General features: G+C 40.0%; 2 protein-coding genes across 4 annotated transcripts in view; both read right to left on the reverse strand.

Annotated features, from left to right (window-relative positions):
• LOC309494099 (cytochrome P450 3A30-like) overlaps window positions 1-5,813 on the reverse strand; it is a 32,653-nt gene extending 26,840 nt beyond the window's left edge. The window contains exons 1-4 of the mRNA XM_082163309.1: window positions 5,658-5,813; window positions 4,687-4,780; window positions 4,458-4,510; window positions 4,075-4,174 (exon numbers count right to left, since the gene is read on the reverse strand). Coding sequence (XP_082019435.1) covers window positions 4,075-4,174; window positions 4,458-4,510; window positions 4,687-4,780; window positions 5,658-5,728 — 318 coding nt within the window. The 5' untranslated portion in view covers window positions 5,729-5,813. The remainder of the gene's footprint in view (window positions 1-4,074; window positions 4,175-4,457; window positions 4,511-4,686; window positions 4,781-5,657) is intronic.
• A 1,692-nt stretch (window positions 5,814-7,505) lies between these two features.
• On the reverse strand, window positions 7,506-16,203 carry LOC309494098 (cytochrome P450 3A30-like). 3 transcript variants are annotated; one of them, XM_082163307.1, is made up of 14 exons: window positions 15,986-16,203; window positions 15,711-15,806; window positions 14,816-14,909; window positions 14,513-14,565; window positions 14,128-14,227; window positions 10,751-10,864; window positions 10,384-10,472; window positions 10,024-10,172; window positions 9,683-9,813; window positions 9,532-9,613; window positions 9,288-9,448; window positions 8,986-9,212; window positions 8,006-8,168; window positions 7,506-7,922 (listed from the first exon to the last, which is right to left on the reverse strand). In XM_082163307.1, exons 2-14 carry the CDS (start codon window positions 15,779-15,781, stop codon window positions 7,815-7,817), a joined length of 1,542 nt encoding a protein of 513 aa, XP_082019433.1. In that variant the 5' UTR covers window positions 15,782-15,806; window positions 15,986-16,203; the 3' UTR covers window positions 7,506-7,814. The 3 variants fall into 3 exon arrangements, with proteins under 3 accessions (XP_082019433.1, XP_082019432.1, XP_082019434.1); XM_082163306.1 differs by lacking the exon at window positions 15,986-16,203 and having other exon boundaries at window positions 15,711-15,927; XM_082163308.1 differs by lacking the exons at window positions 14,128-14,227; window positions 14,513-14,565; window positions 14,816-14,909; window positions 15,711-15,806; window positions 15,986-16,203 and adding an exon at window positions 13,299-13,421.
• Between the last annotated feature and the right edge of the window lie 1,211 nt (window positions 16,204-17,414).

The following is a 17,414-nucleotide window of genomic DNA, read 5'->3' on the forward strand; positions in this document are numbered from 1 at the left end:
CGTTACCAGTGTCGTCTACGGGTCTCTCTCCGTTTGAATGAAGCTTAGGTTACCAGCCACCAATTTTAACTAGTCTGGAATCCGAAGTCGCGGTCCCCTCTGCTCACGCCTTCGTCCAGAGGTGCTGCCACACTTGGAGTAGAGCCTGTGAGACTCTCCTCCAGGTGGGAGCGCGCACCAAGGCTCAGGCTGATCGCCACCGGTCGAAGCCTCCCGTCTACGTCGTTGGTCAAAAAGTGTGGCTTTCTTCCAAGAACATTCCAATCCATTCCGTTTATAACAAGCTCGCTCCCAAATTCATTGGCCCGTTCCCTGTCACCAAGATCCTTAGTCCGGTGGCAGTCCACCTCAAACTGCCTCATGCGTACAGGAGGATTCATCCCGTTTTTCATGTGTCCAAATTGAAACCCGTATTTCGTTCACATATTAATCGGCCTGCCCCGGTTCCCCCACCACCGCGACTCGTAGATGGGGAACCAACTTATACGGTCAATCGTATTCTGGACACGAGACGGAGGGGACACGGATTTCAGTACTTGGTGGACTGGGAGGGTTACGGTCCGGAGGAGAGAAGTTGGGTTCATGCGAGGGACATTCTGGATAACTCCCTTATCGATGATTACAATCAACGGGTAAGTTCTCCTGGGAGCGCCTGGAGGCGCTCCTAAGGGGAGGGGTGCTGTCACGGTTCATGAATTCACTGTCTCATTCTCTCTCTCTCTGTGTGTGTGTGTGTGTGTGTGTGTGTGTGTGTGTGTTGTAGGCGTGGCCACTGATTGCTGCTGATCCGATGATCAGCGCCAGCTGCTGCTGATTTGATTGTCTATTTAATGCCATGCCATCCACCTTGTGTTTGTCAGATCATTTTGGAGTTTCCTGTGTTCATGTCCTGGTCCTGGTTGTCTCAGTGTTCCTTCGTCTTGTATCTGGATCCAGTGTTTGTTTTCCTGATCGTCTGGTTCCTCGTGTTCCCTGGAAGGCTGGTTGCCCATTTGCGTCCCTGCGCTGCCAAGGAGGGACTTCCGTGCACCTTGTTTCATCCGACCCACTGCTACTACTCTTGTTGGACGTTTTCTAATAAATATACTGTTTATTCACATTTGCAACTGAATCCTGCTTTATGAAACCTGACAACTTTGCGTTCTCTCACAAATCTTTTGCATTCCCCGAGCAACTTTACGTTCTCTCACAAATATTTTGTGTTCCCCAGAGAAACTTTGCGTTCTCCCACAAATCTTTTACGTAAAAGGCTCTTTACGTTCTCTCGCAAATCTTTTGTGTTCCCAAGAGAAACTTTGTGTTCCCCCGCAAATCTTTTGCGTTCCTAAGAGAAACTTTGTCATCCCTCATGATTGTTTTGCATTCGAAGAGAAACTTTGCATTCACTCACAAATCTTTTGCGTTCCCAGAGAAACTTTCATTCTGTCACAAATCTTTTGCATTCCCAGAGAAACTTTGCGTTCTCTTGCAAATCTTTTGCATTCCCAGAGAAAATGTATGTTCTCTCGCAAATATTTTGCGTCCCCAGATAAACTTTGTGGTCCCTCAAAAATCTTTTGCATTCCCTGAGAAACTTTGCTTTCACTTACAAATCTTTTGCGTTACCAAAGAAACTTTGCGTTCTCTTACAAATCTTTTGTGTTCCCAAAGAAACTGCGTTTTCTAACAAATATTTTGTGTTCCCAGAGAAACTTTGCATTCTCTCACAAATCTTTTGCGTTCCCAAATAAACTGCGTTTTCGAACAAATTTTTTGTGTTCCCAGAGAAACTTTGCGTTCTCTCACAAATCTTTTCCGTTCCCAAACAATTTTTTTGTGTTCCCCAAAGAAACTTTGAATTCACTCACAAATCTTTTGCGTTCCCAAAGAAACTTTGCGTTCCCTCACAAACTTTGGCATTCCCAGAGAGACTTTACGTTCTCTCACGAAACTTTGGGTTCCCTCAAAAATCATTTGCGTTCTCAGATAAATTTGCCTTCTCTCACAAATCTTTTGCGTTCCCAGAGAAACTTTGCGTTCCCTCACAAATCTTTTGCGTTCCCAGAGAAACTTTGCGTTCCCTCACAAATCTTTTGCGTTCCCTCACAAATCTTTTGCGTTCTCAGATAAATTTGCCTTCTCTCACAATCTTTTGTATTCCCAGAGAGGCTTTACGTTCTCTCACGAAACTTTACGTTCCCTCACAAATCTTTTGCATTCCCAGGGAAACTTTGCATTCCCTCACAAATCTTTTGCGTTCTCAGATAAATGTGCCTTCTCTCACAAATCTTTTGCGTTCCCAGAGAAACTTTGCGTTCCCTCACAAATCTTTTGCGTTCCCAGAGAAACTTTGCGTTCCCTCACAAATCTTTTGCGTTCCCAGAGAAACTTTGCGTTCCCTCACAAATCTTTTGCGCTCTCAGAGAAACTTTGCGTTCCCTGACAAATATTTTCCGTTCCCTGACAAACTTTACATTCCCTCACAAAACTTTTGCATTTCCAAAAGAAACTTTGCGTTCCCTCACAAATCTTTTGCATTTCCAAGAGAAACTTTGCGTTCCCTCATAAATGTTTTGCGTTCCCTGACAAACTTTGCATTCCCTCACAAATCTTTTGCATTTCCAAGAGAAACTTTGTGTTCCCTCATAAATATTTTGCGTTCCCTGACACACTTTACGTTCCCTCACAAAACTCACAACACGTTCCCAGAGAAACTTTGCGTTCTTTCACAAAAATTGTATTTGCGTTCCCATGAGAAACTTTGTGTCCTCTCGCAATAGCATTGAAATATAATTTTTCCTCCCATCTCTCTTTTTTTTATTATCACCATGTCCTATAATGCCGGGGACAGACTTAACGGATAGCTGTAACATTCTAATACTGAACTGAACACACTTACAGACTCTTTCCAATGACTGGAGCAGATTTTACACACCGACTGAACGCAACTGTCTCTGACTCGGCACATTTGGGCATGATGAGTCTTAAAGGGTTGGTTGATTACGATTTCACTTTTCTAACTTTAGTTAGCGTGTGATGTTGCTGTTTGAGCATAAACAACATCTGCAAAGTTCCAACGCTCAAAGTTCAAAGCAAAGAAAGATATTTGCTTTTAAAGAAACTGTTTTTTAAGGACAACAACAAACGGCTGGTAGGGACTACATGAGCTTCCTCCCGGGTTAGTGACATCACTAGCCCTAACATTTACATAAACCCCGCCCCCGGGAACGCGATTTATAGATTATCATGACAGAATATGCTAATAAATGACTAGAAGATAACTACACATCAGCTGCATACATTCATCAACTAACCGTTCAGAAATGTCCTGTTGCTTCTACATGTTGTCACTTCTTGAATCTCTCCATTATTGTCTGACTCCGGTTTGAACATAAAAGGCTAAAAGTTTAGAAATTTTCAGTGCATGTCTGTGTGAGGTTAAAGGACACAAGCTCTTGAAGCTTCGCCTTCTGTGACGGAAGCACAAGCTCATTTGCATTTAAAGGGACAGACACAAAAATGGTGCGTTTTTGCTCACCCTCAAAAAGTGAAAATTTTAAAGGTGCTCTAAGTGATGCTAGCTAGACCCTCCCTCCTCTTCATCAAGCACTAACACCCCAAACCCCACCCCAAATCCTTCTTGTCAGTTATTGGCTGGAACAGTTTGTTATGTTTCGTGGTCCAGGCTGGGCCAGTTTGTTTTTCTTGCCGTTTGAGGAGCCTGGGCTGTCTGCAGAGACCGTGTTTTTTTTACAGTGTGTTCAGGGGACAGGCAGCTAGCGGATTGTGAGGAGATGTTTGCTGTATGTGACAAAAAAATGTTTTGGCCTAAAAAACGCGTGACATCGCTTAGAGCACCTTTAACTTGATATAAAAAATATCTGTGGGGTTTTTTGAGCTAAAACTTCACATACACACTCTAGGGACATCAAAGACTTATTTTACATCTTGTGAAAAGGGCAAGATGTAAAACCACCCCTTTAAGAATCAAATTATATTCATAATCAGCCTTACAGTCGTTAAGTTTGTCCCCGGCTTTAGGGCTCTGTAGTATTTCAAAACTATTACATTTCAGAATGATGATGGTGATTTTACCCTTCTGTTGGTGAAGAGAGAGTAACATTCTTTAATCAGGATGGTTTTGATGATGGATTGATCCATGATGCACAAAACGGGCTGCCTTGCATCGTAGATACTGTGAGAAACACAAACTATTCAGAAAAACACTACATTCAGAAGATTCATTCAGTTCATTATAACTGTACGATTGATTCTCTGTGATTATCATGGTCTCATTATGATCGTCATCCTCGGCTCTTCATTACAGATCTTACTGATCTCATAATGTTGAACATTCAAACATGTTTGTCATTTCATCTTAAACTGAGTCATTTCTGTTTCAGGTGTTCTGAAATGATTCTTTCAGATGATTCATTGAGATTGATCAGTGAAGTGTCATCCATTAGTCTCATACTCACCCCCAGACTCGTCCATAGTTCTTGAAACACTCGAGGTCGAATTTATGAAACCCCTGAAAGCACAGCGACAGACGAGTTCACATTCAGACACGTTCAGAAGAGTCATAAGATAAACACTGAGAGAAGACTATAGTATCATCCGTGTGATTGACACAGACAGGTTCATGTTAGATTCGCATGGATCATTAAAGAACCTGCGATGGACCGACATGCTTTATTATAAACTCACCTCTCTATATCTCAGTATCGTTCCGAAGAACGGAATGGGTTTGGGACCCGGTATTCCCAACTTCTTGAACTGACTGTGAGGCCAGTATCCATATCTGGAAGTGACATCAAAACCATTTAAAGGAATCGACTCGAGTTGAAGTGCTCCCAAGTGCTATTCCGCCATACATTATAGTTATCCTTTTTACCCACTTAGAAAAGCGCCACATTTTATTTTTTGTCACCATACTTGGTCGTGTAACTACACGTGTAACTGTATTTTAAATAGGGAAAACGTGGAGGTGTTTGGTCGCTTCTAACTTCATCTCTGTTTGGTCCCTAATGAATGAACTGGGCTAAGCTAAGTGCTATCAAAGTGTCGCTGCGCGCCAGAGCGATTGAGTGCACGCACTGAGGAGAGAGGGGTATGTATTAACTCGTCTTAGTTAAGGGAATAACATAGTTTAATATGAAAAAACGGTGGAGTGTTCCTTTAAATCAAAACAATCCCAGCTGACAAAAATATGTTCTGAGAACATTTTGCTAATGTTCTTATTACGTTATGAATTTTTTTTTTCTGAATTGTGTCTGAACGTTCAAAACGGTTTTTTTCTTGGTTATATGAACCTTAAGGAAGCATTCAATTTTTAGCATTTGTCAGACATTATGACAAATGTTTATTATTACATTAAAACATTATTACATTAAAATGTTACTTTTAAATGTTTGTTCATAACTTTGAGGGAACCTTGACAGAACGTTTCCTGTAAGCTGTGATTTTAGACAGATCTTATGACACATACAGCATTAGATTTTTGAAATGGAAAAACTGTTAGACCTTCAGACAGAAGAATATCACCTGATACAGTGACTGTAATCGGCCCTGCATCTACATATGAGTCAAATGAGGTACTTATTGGCTCATTTTTATTAAGATTCTAGAACTAGAATTATAACTAATTATTCAGTTTAGTTGAGTCATGAATCACTCACATAACCAGAAGTGCCACAAACAGCATGAGCAGAGCCCATGTTTCAGCTGAGAAGAACAGACCGTAGCTCATGGTTCCTGATCCCGAGACGCTCAGACTAGAAACACACAGCGAGGAGCAGGAGCTTTATTCTGATCTCGGATTACACATTAACCAATGCAGAACACGTAAACACGAAGAACCTCTGCACACACTGACAAACAAACGGCTCACCTCTGACCAGACTATTCATCAAACTACTGCAATAATCACGTTTGTTTTCTATTTCTCTTACTGTTTTGTGTCTCTTTCCCTCGGATATCACAGGCTCTGTTTGTTGTTTTCGCTTCTGAACGCTTCTCAGAGCTGAAGTCATAAATCCCAGAGGAAAGAAAAATCACATAATCTCCCTGAATAATGGTTCGCTCTGGGTGGCACTGAGATCGAATGGAGAGCATCATTCTTCAAACATCATTCTTCAAACATCATGGAAATGTTACTTTTGAATGTTCTCTGAACGTTCAGAAAAAAGATGTTACAGGAATGTCCAACTTTAATGTTTCAGAAAAAACAGTCCATGAAAGATGTTTTTGTGCTAACGTTTTGAGAACATTATCAAAGACCAGATTACTTTGAATACGTTTTGAACCTTGCCCCCCACTCAGTCAGATGACTGGATCATGCCTCCACAAGCACAGATGTCAATCAGACCGGCGCCATGGATCCTGTCTCCACAAGCACAGCTGTCAATCAGACCGTCACCATGGATCCTGTCTCCACGAGCACAGATGCCAATCAGACCGTCGCCATGGATCATGCCTCCACAAGCACAGCTGTCAATCAGACTGTTGCCATGGAGACTGATGCTGAGGAGACGGATGCTGTGGAGGAAGCGGTGGTTCGTAAAGTTGACGGGAACTCAGAACAGCGTATGTCAGATGACAAAGGGGTGGGGCTTAATAAAGACTCCACCCCCTCTCAGATCAAGGGTGTGTGTTTGCTGCTGTTGCTACAGTCAGGTGCTGCAGCCCGTCGTGATCCTGGTCTCCTAGTCCTGCTGCAGTTGAAGCGCCATCCGTCCAACATCAGCATGTGTTACAGCACAAATCAGACAACTGGAGGAGGAGTGTTTTAACCCTTGTGTTGTGCAGAAAACCCTTTACCTACTGTGGCGTTCCAGTTCAAAAATGACCCGACTTTTTCAATCGCTTATAAATCTCTCATTATGCTAAATTATTAACATATATTGGATTAAAACTTGATTTGTTTCAATTAGCACAGGCTTTGTATTTCTTTGATTGATCGTAGGTCTCATTGATCTGAACTGATGCACCTCAGTTTTTAAATGAAAAAAGTACAGTTGAACCTCAAAAACACTGAGGAGCTTGAGTTCAGATCAATGAGCCCTACGATCATTCAGAGACAAAAAGAAACACAAAACCTGCGCTATTTCAAAGAAAACAAGTTGATAAAAATATGTAATCAAATATTTGGTGATAATATTGCATAACGAGATATTTATAATATTTTTTTCATAGGCGGGTCATTTTTGACCCGAAACACCACAAGTGTAACAAGGTGGAAAAAACCCCCAGAAAAATTACTAATATTTTTTCAAAACAAAAGTTGTTATACCCTGTTTTAACACATGAAGTAAGTTTTAGTCCAAATGTGATATCATTAACAAAAATTTTGGGGGAAAAGAGAATCCCCTCCGGGTCAAGATGACCGGAACACAACATTCAAACTTTACAGGCACAAACATTGTTACAGTTGGTGAGTTTGATTAATTTCTGTGAGTCTTTTCAAACTCTGTTTAAAGTGAATTGGTTCAGTGATTGTTTTTAATAGACACGACACACACATCAAATACATTTCTGCAGACTTTATTTCTTTGATAAACTCTCATATCCATATAATTTCTTAACAAGTTAATCTAATTTCTGGCGTTTTCTCAATCATCAAAGTAAAACCCTTAAACACGAGTCTCAGGGAACAACAGGATCGGTCTGACATTCACTACTGAAGTAAAGTTACTAAACCTCTCAGTCTAAGTCCGAAAGGCACTGAGAACCTCCTCTTCACTGAAGACTAGAGACTACGTCTATTCTTTTATTTTAAAAGACCCATCAAACCTTCTCCTCGGACTGAAAGAGAAGTGTGCAGCGGATGAGCTGCGTTACAATTTGTTGTTGTTACAAACATCTGAAGCTGTCCGAGGCTTGAGTTTGAGCTTGATGGGGTCTTTGGGAGCCAGTAGACCGCTTACGCCGAGCTCTAGAGGAACCTGTGAAGAGCAAGAGAAGGTCAGTGTGAGCGAACGAAGGAACGAACTTCCTCCTGTTACCAGACACCAATCTGTCTGCTCACCTGTGTCTCCGCACACACAGAGACATCAAATCTCTGCAGGATCTCCACGATCGCCAGCTTCATGGTCACCTGAGCAAATCGCATCCCGATGCAGTTCCTGGGACCGAGGCCGAAGGGCATGTACATGTAGGGGTCAATGGTCTCCTTGTTTCCTTTAGTGAACCTGTTAATAAGGCAGGGAAGAGTCACGTTGGGTTGAAGTATTTATACAGACAATTACTCTAAAGAACCAACCTTGGGTTCCTAGTGCAAGTATTTTTTCCTTAGTGATTTTACAGATATTTTCTAAAGAAAGTTATAATCCATGAACCAAGCTAACCAGCTAACAGAGAATGTTCTGAACAATGTTTATGAACAAATGTTCTTCAGTAACATTAATGGAACGTTCGTTCAAAGTTATCTGGTCTTTAATAACGTTCTCAAAATGTTAGTACAAAAACATTATTTATACATCATTCATGAAGCAGTTTGGCTGAAATATTTTAGTTGGATGTTCGTGTGACGTTTTTTTAAAATGTTACTAAATTAAGAACATTCAAAAGTAACGTTCCCATAATGTTTGAAGAATGGAACATTCGCATAACCAATAAAAGTTTAACTCATTTTTTTTAAAACTGGACGTTAAAAGAATTCTCTAAGTGCAGTTTGATTGTTTCGATTCCCTGATTCATGGAGATTTATTTGGGTTTTATGGGTAATGTAGTTTCTCACCAGGATTCCTGCTGATAAAAACAATTCTTTGAAAAAGTAATTTAAAATAATGTGGAATGATGGCTTTATCAAAAGCAGAGACCATAGATGAACAACCTTGTAGCTCACAGTAAGGTCTTTCTTTAACATTTTATAAGTTATCATTAAAAATCAATTCCCCTATGTGGAAAATGAATGGGATTTTCAATTCCAGACCCGACTGTTGCGCTCTATTGTAGCTGGTGGAGCTTGACTGCATGATGAGTGAAACAGGAGAAACCTGTCCTGACCTCTCTGGTTTGAAGCTCTCGGGGTCGCTCCAGTAATCCGGGTCTCTGTGGAGGGCGAAGGTCGGGATCATGACGACCGTATCTTTAGGGATGATGACACCGTTGATTTCCACCGTTTTCTTGCAGACCCGTTCGAGTCGAGCTGCGACAGGGAACAGCCGAAGGGACTCGTTCAGTGCGGCGTCCAGATAGTCCATGTTCATGACGGCTTCGTAGTCCACCGGGGCCTTCAACACACAATCAATGGTTAAAGTCTCAAACTCATCACACCGATCCCAACGAGTGTTTCAATGGAGTACTACCTTATTTGGGAAGGTCTCGTCGATCTCCTCCTGCAGTTTCTTCATGGCCTCTGGGTTGGTTGCGAGATTGTAGAATAAGAACGACAGAGTGCTGCTGCTGGTCTCGTAACCGGCGAAGATGAAGATCATGGCTTGCGATAAGATCTCGTGGTCGCTCAGACCTGCACAGGACACGGTTTAAGGTATGTGTCTTCATATATAGAAGAAAGATCTTTCTCATGGTTAACCATCTGAGATGCTTCACCTTTCTCTGTGTGTTCCTCGCCATGCTGAGTTTTCCCTGCCGTCTGAGAATCGACCATCAGCTGCAGGAAGTCAACTCTCTTCTGCAGGAATTCAGAAGAGTGGTTTAAAACATCATGACTTTAGTTATTCCTGTTGAGGATTTGTTGTACCTTCTTGTGGTCATTGGCCACTCTTTCAGACTTGATCTTCTGTAAGGCAGCGTAGAAGAAATCAGTCACAGATATTGGGAAAAAGCCAAAATCCATTTTGTCCAGAAGGGTGGTGGTGAAAGGAAATAAAGCTACAGAAGAAATTATAAAAGGTTTTAACAGTGAATATTCTCAGAACGTTCTGGCAAGGTTCTCTCAAAGTAATGAACAAACGTTCTTCCAGTAACATTAATAGAATGTTCGGTCAAAATGATCTGTAGTTCTGTAAAAACTTTGTTCACAGAGTTTCCTACGTTAGCTTTTGAAGTGTGTTATCTGACAGGCCTAGTTGAGTTCTTTACCGCTGATTAGGAACACAGGGTTCAGGAAGTCAAACTTCAGCATTTTCTTTATGTTGGTCACAAATGGATCTTTAGGGTTGTTAAGGGAGTCGATGTCCACGCTGAACGCCGTACTGGTCACAACATCCATACTGTACGGACCGAAGAACCTGAACACATGCAGTCAAGAGAAAGCCATTATTCTCATCTGATTAACATAAAGCCTATATACTGTACTCTATATGTAGTGAATGTTTCCACTGTCCGGGAGGTTATTAAAGGTGATTGGTGAGGAAATCGAACACCTTTGCTCTGTTGATATTATTGCGGTGAGATATTATTGATAATGAGAAGCATTTGTAATATAATGCAATGTCTCACTCTTTAATATCCACGTTTTCTCCTCGTGTTGCTGATTTCCCCAGATTCTCAACTAGAATTTGAGAGTGTGTCTTCATGATGCCAAACATCTAAAGTGAGAAACAGAAGTAAATCATCATCATAACATCTTCATCACACACAGTTAATGTTTGATATTATGAAGAGAATCAAACACACACACATCCTCCTCAGCATGAATGATTCTGTAGTTCAGTTCAAATGAGACATTTATCTCAAACTGGATTCTTGTTTGTTTGTATTGTAGCACAATAGTACTGCCTTCACATAACGCTTCAGATAAGCAATGCAATAAATACTGCTGTAACACTTGTTTGCATGAGAATGATCCAGATAAAGACTCACAGACCTCCTTTAACTTCCCGCTGGTGAAAGAAGGCGAGAGGACGCTGCGTATTCTTCTCCAATCGTCGTCTTCAACGATGGACACGGCGTCGTACAGCGGCCCATTCAGACGGAAGTTCTGCCAGATCAGAGGACAAATGTGGATGCAGTGAAGATAAAATGACAACACAAGCACAATCTCTGGCCTGAAAACATTCAAATGATTAATAAAAAAAAATCATATTTGTTATCTGAAGTACCTTTATATTTTACAGAGATAAAAGATGGGAGGAAAAATTATATTTCAATGAATCTGCATTCTCTCGTAAATCTTTTGCGTTCCCAAGAGAAATTTTAAGTTCTCTCACAAATCTTTTGCGTTCTTAAAGACACTTTGCGTTCTCTCACAAGTCTTTTGAGTTTCCAGGGAAACTTTGTGTTCTTTCACAAATCTGTTGCGTTCCCAGAGAAACTTTGCATTCTCTCACAAATCTTTTGCGTTCCCAGATAAACTTTGCCTTCTTTCACAAATCTTTTGCGTTCCCAGAGAAACTTTGCATTCTCTCACAAATCTTTTGCGTTCCCAGATAAACTTTGCCTTCTTTCACAAATCTTTTGCGTTCCCAGAGAAACTTTGCGTTCTCTCACAAATCTTTTGCGTTTCCAGAGAAAGTTGTGTTCTCTTGCAAATCTTTCGCGTTCCCAAAGCAACTATAAGTTCTCTTGCAAATCTTTTGCGTTGCCAGAGAAACTTTGCATTCTCTCACAAATCTTTTGCGTTCCCAGATAAACTTTACCTTCTTTCACAAATCTTTTATATTCCCAAAGAAACTTTGTGTTCTCTCACAAATCTTTTGCGTTCCCAAGAGAAACTTTGTGTTCTTTCACAAATCTTTTATATTCCCAAAGAAACTTTGCGTTCTCTCACAAATCTTTTGCGTTCCCAGAGAAACTTTGCGTTCTCTCACAAATCTTTTGCATTACCAAGAGAAACTTTGCATTCTCTGATTTCTCTCACAAATCTTTTGCATTCCCAGAGAAACTTTGCGTTCTCTCAAAAATCTTTTGCGTTCCCAGAGAAACTTGGTTTTCTCTTGCAAATCTTTTGCGTTCCCACAGAAACTTTGCGTTCTCTAACAAATATTTTGCGTTACCAAGAGAAACTTTGCATTCTCTTACAAATCTTTTGCGTTCCCAGAGAAACTTTGCGTTCTCTAACAAATCTTTTGCGTTCCCAGAGAAACTTTGTTTTCTCTTGCAAATCTTTTGCGTTCCCACAGAAACTTTGCGTTCTCTTACAAATCTTTTGTGTGTTCTCCCAGATAAACTTTGTTTTCTCTTGCAAATCATTTGCATTCCCAAAGAAACTTTGCATTCCCTCACTCATCATTAATCATGCCACGAGCCTCGCGCCGCTCTCTCACGGCCCTCGGCCTTATCCTGCTTGCCACAGCGTTCTCTAACAAACCTTTTAATTTCCCAGAGAACCTTTTGCGTTCTCACATAAATCTTTTGCGTTCCCAGAGAAACTTTGCATTCCCTCACAAATCTTTTGTGTTCCCAGAGAAATGTTGTGTTCCCTCACAAATCTTTTGCATTCCCAAAGAAACTTTGCATTCTCTAGCAAATCTTTTGCGTTCCCAGAGAAACTTTGCATTCCCTCACAAATATTTTGTGTTCCCAGAGAAATTTTGTGTTCCCTCACAAATATTTTGCATTCCCAAAGAAACTTTGCGTTCTCTAGCAAATCTTTTGCGTTCCCAGAGAAACTTTGCATTCTCAATACAAATCTTTTGCGTTCCCTGACAAAACTTTGCGTTCTCTTGCAAATCTTTTACGTTCCCAGAGAAACTTTGTGTTCTCTAGCAAATCTTTTGTGTTCCCAGAGAAACTTTGCATTCCCTCACAAATATTTTGTGTTCCCAGAGAAATTGTGTGTTCCCTCACAAATCTTTTGCATTCCCAAAGAAACTTTGCGTTCTCTAGCAAATCTTTTGCGTTCCCAGAGAAACTTTGCATTCTCAATACAAATCTTTTGCGTTCCCTGAGAAACTTTGCGTTCTCTCACAAATCTTTTGTGTTCCCAGAGAAACTTTGCGTTCTCTCACAAACTTTTGCGTTCCCAGAGAAACTTTGCATTCTCTCACAAATCTTTTGTGTTCCCAGAGAAACTTTGCATTCTCTCACAAATCTTTTGTGTTCCCAGAGAAACTTTGCATTTCCTCACAAATCTTGTTTGTTCCCAGAGAAACTTTGCATTCTCTCACAAATCTTTTGTGTTCCCAGAGAAACTTTGCATTCCCTCACAAATCTTGTTTGTTCCCAGAGAAACTTTGCATTCTCTCACAAATTTTTTGCGTTCCCAGAGAAACTTTGCATTCCCTCACAAAATTTTTCTGTTCCCTGAGAAACGTTGTGTTTGCTCGCAAATCTTTTGCCTTTTTTTTCCTCTAAAAAAAAACATTGAAATATAATTTTTCCTCCCATCTCTCTTTTTTATCATCATCGTGTCCTACAAGGGTTCTGTATTATTACAACACTATTTCATTTCAGAATGATGATGGTGATTTTACCCTTCTGTTGGTGAAGAGAGAGTAACATTCTTTAATCAAGATGGTTTTGATGATGGATTGATCCATGATGCACTTTTGCGTTTCCAGAGAAAGTTGCTTTCTCTTGCAAATCTTTTGCGTTCCCCCACAAATCTTTTGCGTTCCCAGAGAAACTTTGCATTCTCTCACAAATCTTTTGCGTTCCCAGAGAAACTTTGCGTTCTCTTACAAATCTTTTGCGTTCCCAAGAGAAACTTTGCGTTCCCTCACAAATCTTTTGCGTTCCCAGAGAAAATTGCGTTCTCAAGCAAATCTTTTGCGTTCCCACAGAAACTTTGCATTCCCTCACTCATCATTAATCACGCCACGGGCCTCACGCCGCTCTCTCACAGCCCTCTGCCTTATCCTGCTTGCCACTTATCCTTTTCTAGCAAATCTTTTGCGTTCCCAGAGAAACTTTGTGTTCTCTTGCAAATCTTTTGAATTCCTTGAGGAACTTTGCGTTCTCTCACAAATCTTTTATGATCCCAGAGAAACTTTGCGTTCTCTTGCAAATCTTTTGTTTTCCCAGAGAAACTTTGCATTGCCTCACAAATCTTTTGCGTTCCCAGAGAAACTTTGCGTTCCCTCACAAATCTTTGTTGTTCCCAGAAAAACTTTGCGTTCTCTCACAAATCTTTTTTGTTCCCAGAGGAACTTTGGGTTCTCAAAACAAAACAAATTCCCTCTAAATATAATTTTTCCTCCCATCTCTCTCTTTTTTATCATCACCATGTCCTACAAGGGTTCTGTAATATTACAACACTATTTCATTTCAGAATGATGATGAAGATGATGATGGTGATTTTACCCTTCTGTTGGTGAAGAGAGAGTAACATTCTTTAATCAAGATGGTTTTGATGATGGATTGATCCATGATACACAGAACGGGCTGCCTTGCATCGTAGATACTGTGAGAAACACAAACAAAACAAAGAAACACTACATTCAGAAGAATCATTCAGTTCACTATAATTGTATACGATTGATTCTCTGTGATTATCATGGTCTCATAATGACCGTCTTCCTCGGCTCTTCATTACAGATCTTACTGATCTCATAATGTTGAATGTTCAAACATGTTTGTCATTTCATCTTAAACTGAGTCATTTCTGTTTCAGGTGTTCTGAAATAATTCTTTCAGATGATTCATTGAGATTGATCAGTGAAGTGTCATCCATTATTCTCACACTCACCCCCAGACTCGTCCATACTTCTTGAAACACTCGAGGTCGAAATTATAAAACCCCTGAAAGCACAGCGACAGACGAGTTCACATTCAGTCACGTTCAGAAGAGTCATAAGATAAACACTGAGAGAAGACTCTAGTATCATCCGTGTGATTGACACAGATAGGTTCACGTTAGATTTGAATGGATCATTAAAGAACCTGCGATGGACTGACGGAGAACCAGTAGATCATCGAGATCCAGATGTGACCAATGATCAGTTAAACACAATATCAGACTCATGCTGTATTTGCTTTATAATAAACTCACCTCTCTATATCTCAGCATCGTTCCGAAGAACGGAATGGGTTTGGGACCCGGTATTCCCAACTTCTTGAACTGACTGTGAGGCCAGTATCCATATCTGGAAGTGACATCAAAACCATTTAAATCACAACAATCCCAGCTGACAAAAATATGTTCTGAGAATGTTTTGCTAATGTTCTTATTACATTATGAAAAAAAACATTTCTGAATGTTCTCACATTTTTTTTCTTGGTTATATGAACCTTAAGGAAACATTCCATTTTTATCATTTGTCAGACATTATGGAAACTTTTAAAGTTTCTCTGTTCTTTTAAAGAAATATTTAAAGAAATGTTCCCTGAACGTTCTGGAACTGGTTTAAATTGTTTAAAAGATTCGTTTAAAAGATGAACGTCCAAATAAAAAAAATAAAAAAACGCTCCATGAACGATGTATAAATAATGTTTTTGTGCTAAAGTTTTGAGAACATTATTAAAGACCAGATCATTTTGATCTAACGTTCTATGAATGTTACTGGAAGAACGTTTGTTCATAACTTTGAGAGGACGTTCCCCGTTAGCTGTGATTTTAGACAGATATTACGACACATACAGCACTAGATTTTTGAAATGGTAAAGTCAAGTCACCTTTATTTATACAGCGCTTTTTACAATACAGAGTGTTTCAAATCAGCTTTACAGTGATAACAGGAAAATAATGCAACAAACTGTTTAACTGTTAGAATATCAGCTGATACAGTAACTGTAATAATCAGCCCTGCATCTCTACATGAGTCAAATGAGTTACTAATTGACAAATTTTTATTAAGATTCTAGAACTAGAACTAATTATTCAGTTTAGTAGAGTCATGAACTAAAGATTTAAATATTTTAGACAAGAAGAGTCTTGAATCACTCACATAACCAGAAGTGCCACAAACAGCATGAGCAGAGCCCATGTTTCAGCTGAGAAGAACAGACCGTAGCTCATGGTTCCTGATCCCGAGACGCTCAGACTAGAAACACACGGCGAGGAGCAGGAGCTTTATTCTGCTCTCGGATTACACATTAACCAATGCAGAACACACAAACAGGAAGAACCTCTGCACACACTAACAAACACACGGCTCACCTCTGACCAGACTATTCATCAAACTACTGCAATAATCACATGTTTGTTTTCTATTTCTCTTACTGCTTTGTGTCTCTTTGTTCCTCGGATCGAGTATTTGATGATTCTTCTGTTTGGTTCTAGATCCAGATCTTCTAGAGTCTGTTATCTCCGTGTGAATCTCCAGATGAAGACGTACTGCTAGGATGAAATGTTAATGTCATCTCTTTAACCTGAAGTTTGCCATGTGCATGAACCAGAATGTGGCGTATTCAGCGTGTTTTCAGCGTGCAACTCTTTGGCTCAAAGTAGTGTGTGTTTAATACTGGTGATCGCCTCTTATTTTATGGTTCGTCTTTCCTAGAAAATCATGTTTTCATCTTCCACCAGTCAGTCACTGAAGTTCACATGACATCATCGGGTTGTAATTACTGTATAGGTGGAGTAGCTCGATTAGATCAGCATGTGTACATTAATTACTGCCGCTTCATGGCTCATTTGATTTGGCAGTATGGAAACATGACATCTGCCAGTCCCTGGACTGGGAATGAGATGGTCAAACTCTGGTAGTGTAGTGATTTCACCAAAATACAGGTGTTTTTTTCACCCAGAACTGCATATGATTGTGCAACAGGTACTGTGACACCAGCCCACATTTCTTGTGTTTCCCACTTAATCCGGGAACAAAGGAGGAGGAGGAGGAGGATTGTGTTTCACAGCTGATTGTGATTCACTGAGGCAGGTCTGGGCATGTTCTCCTGGGATTGTGGGAAACCGGTCACACATATGAAACCTGTCAGACGGTACGGGTGAAGTTACTCCTGCACCAGCTGCGGTTTGAGCGAAATAAAAAAGAAGTTTTCAAACAATAAAGGTACAATAATCAGACAGAAATACCTGATTTTAGGGTACTTATTAGTCTAAATATACAGTAGTCAGCATTTGAAGTGGATCAAAACCTTTCATCAAATTTATACATGCATTTTGAATAATACCTGTTCTTGTCTTAGGACAAACTTTGATCCACTTCAAATGTTGACTACTGTATTTACATAACAGTTTTTGCACATAATGATCAGTGAATCTGTGGAAAATAAAAACAAAAAACACTACTGTTTTATTATTAATGAACAACATTGAAATCATTTGAAATCATATTATATATTTGTTGTATAAAGTGAAAGGTATCAAAGTATTATGTTGTTGTTTTTTGTAATTATAATGGAGAGGGGTGTAACTATGCGCTCATCTCACAATACAATATTAAGACATATGGTACAAGGTTAACAAATGAACAGGCTTGGACTTGGTGCTGGAAACCCAAAGCACAGGACAATAGAGACACCAGAATAACAATATTCATGATTCTGAAGCTGAAAACAGAATTATTTTAGACGAATATGCTTGATCTTGAGAGGAAAATGGCCGCTGGTGGGGCAGGCATGGTAACAGCCCTCCTACTATGCACTTTCATTGTGGGTTTCATACCATCTAAAGTTGATTTAGACCTCAA

Source organism: Leuciscus leuciscus (assembly GCF_965113295.1).
Source record: "Leuciscus leuciscus genome assembly, chromosome: 3".
Taxonomy (NCBI): Eukaryota; Metazoa; Chordata; class Actinopteri; order Cypriniformes; family Leuciscidae; genus Leuciscus; species Leuciscus leuciscus.

Coding starts and splice junctions, on each gene's coding strand:
- LOC309494098 (XM_082163307.1), bottom strand. CDS start 15,781: ATGAGCTACGGTCTGTTCTTCTCAGCTGAAACATGGGCTCTGCTCATG. Junction 10,865..14,127: donor CTCTCTTCACCAACAGAAGG/GTAAAATCACCA, acceptor CTGATCTGGCAG/AACTTCCGTCTGAATGGGCC. Junction 7,923..8,005: donor CTGTGTGTGCGGAGACACAG/GTGAGCAGACAG, acceptor TGCTCTTCACAG/GTTCCTCTAGAGCTCGGCGT.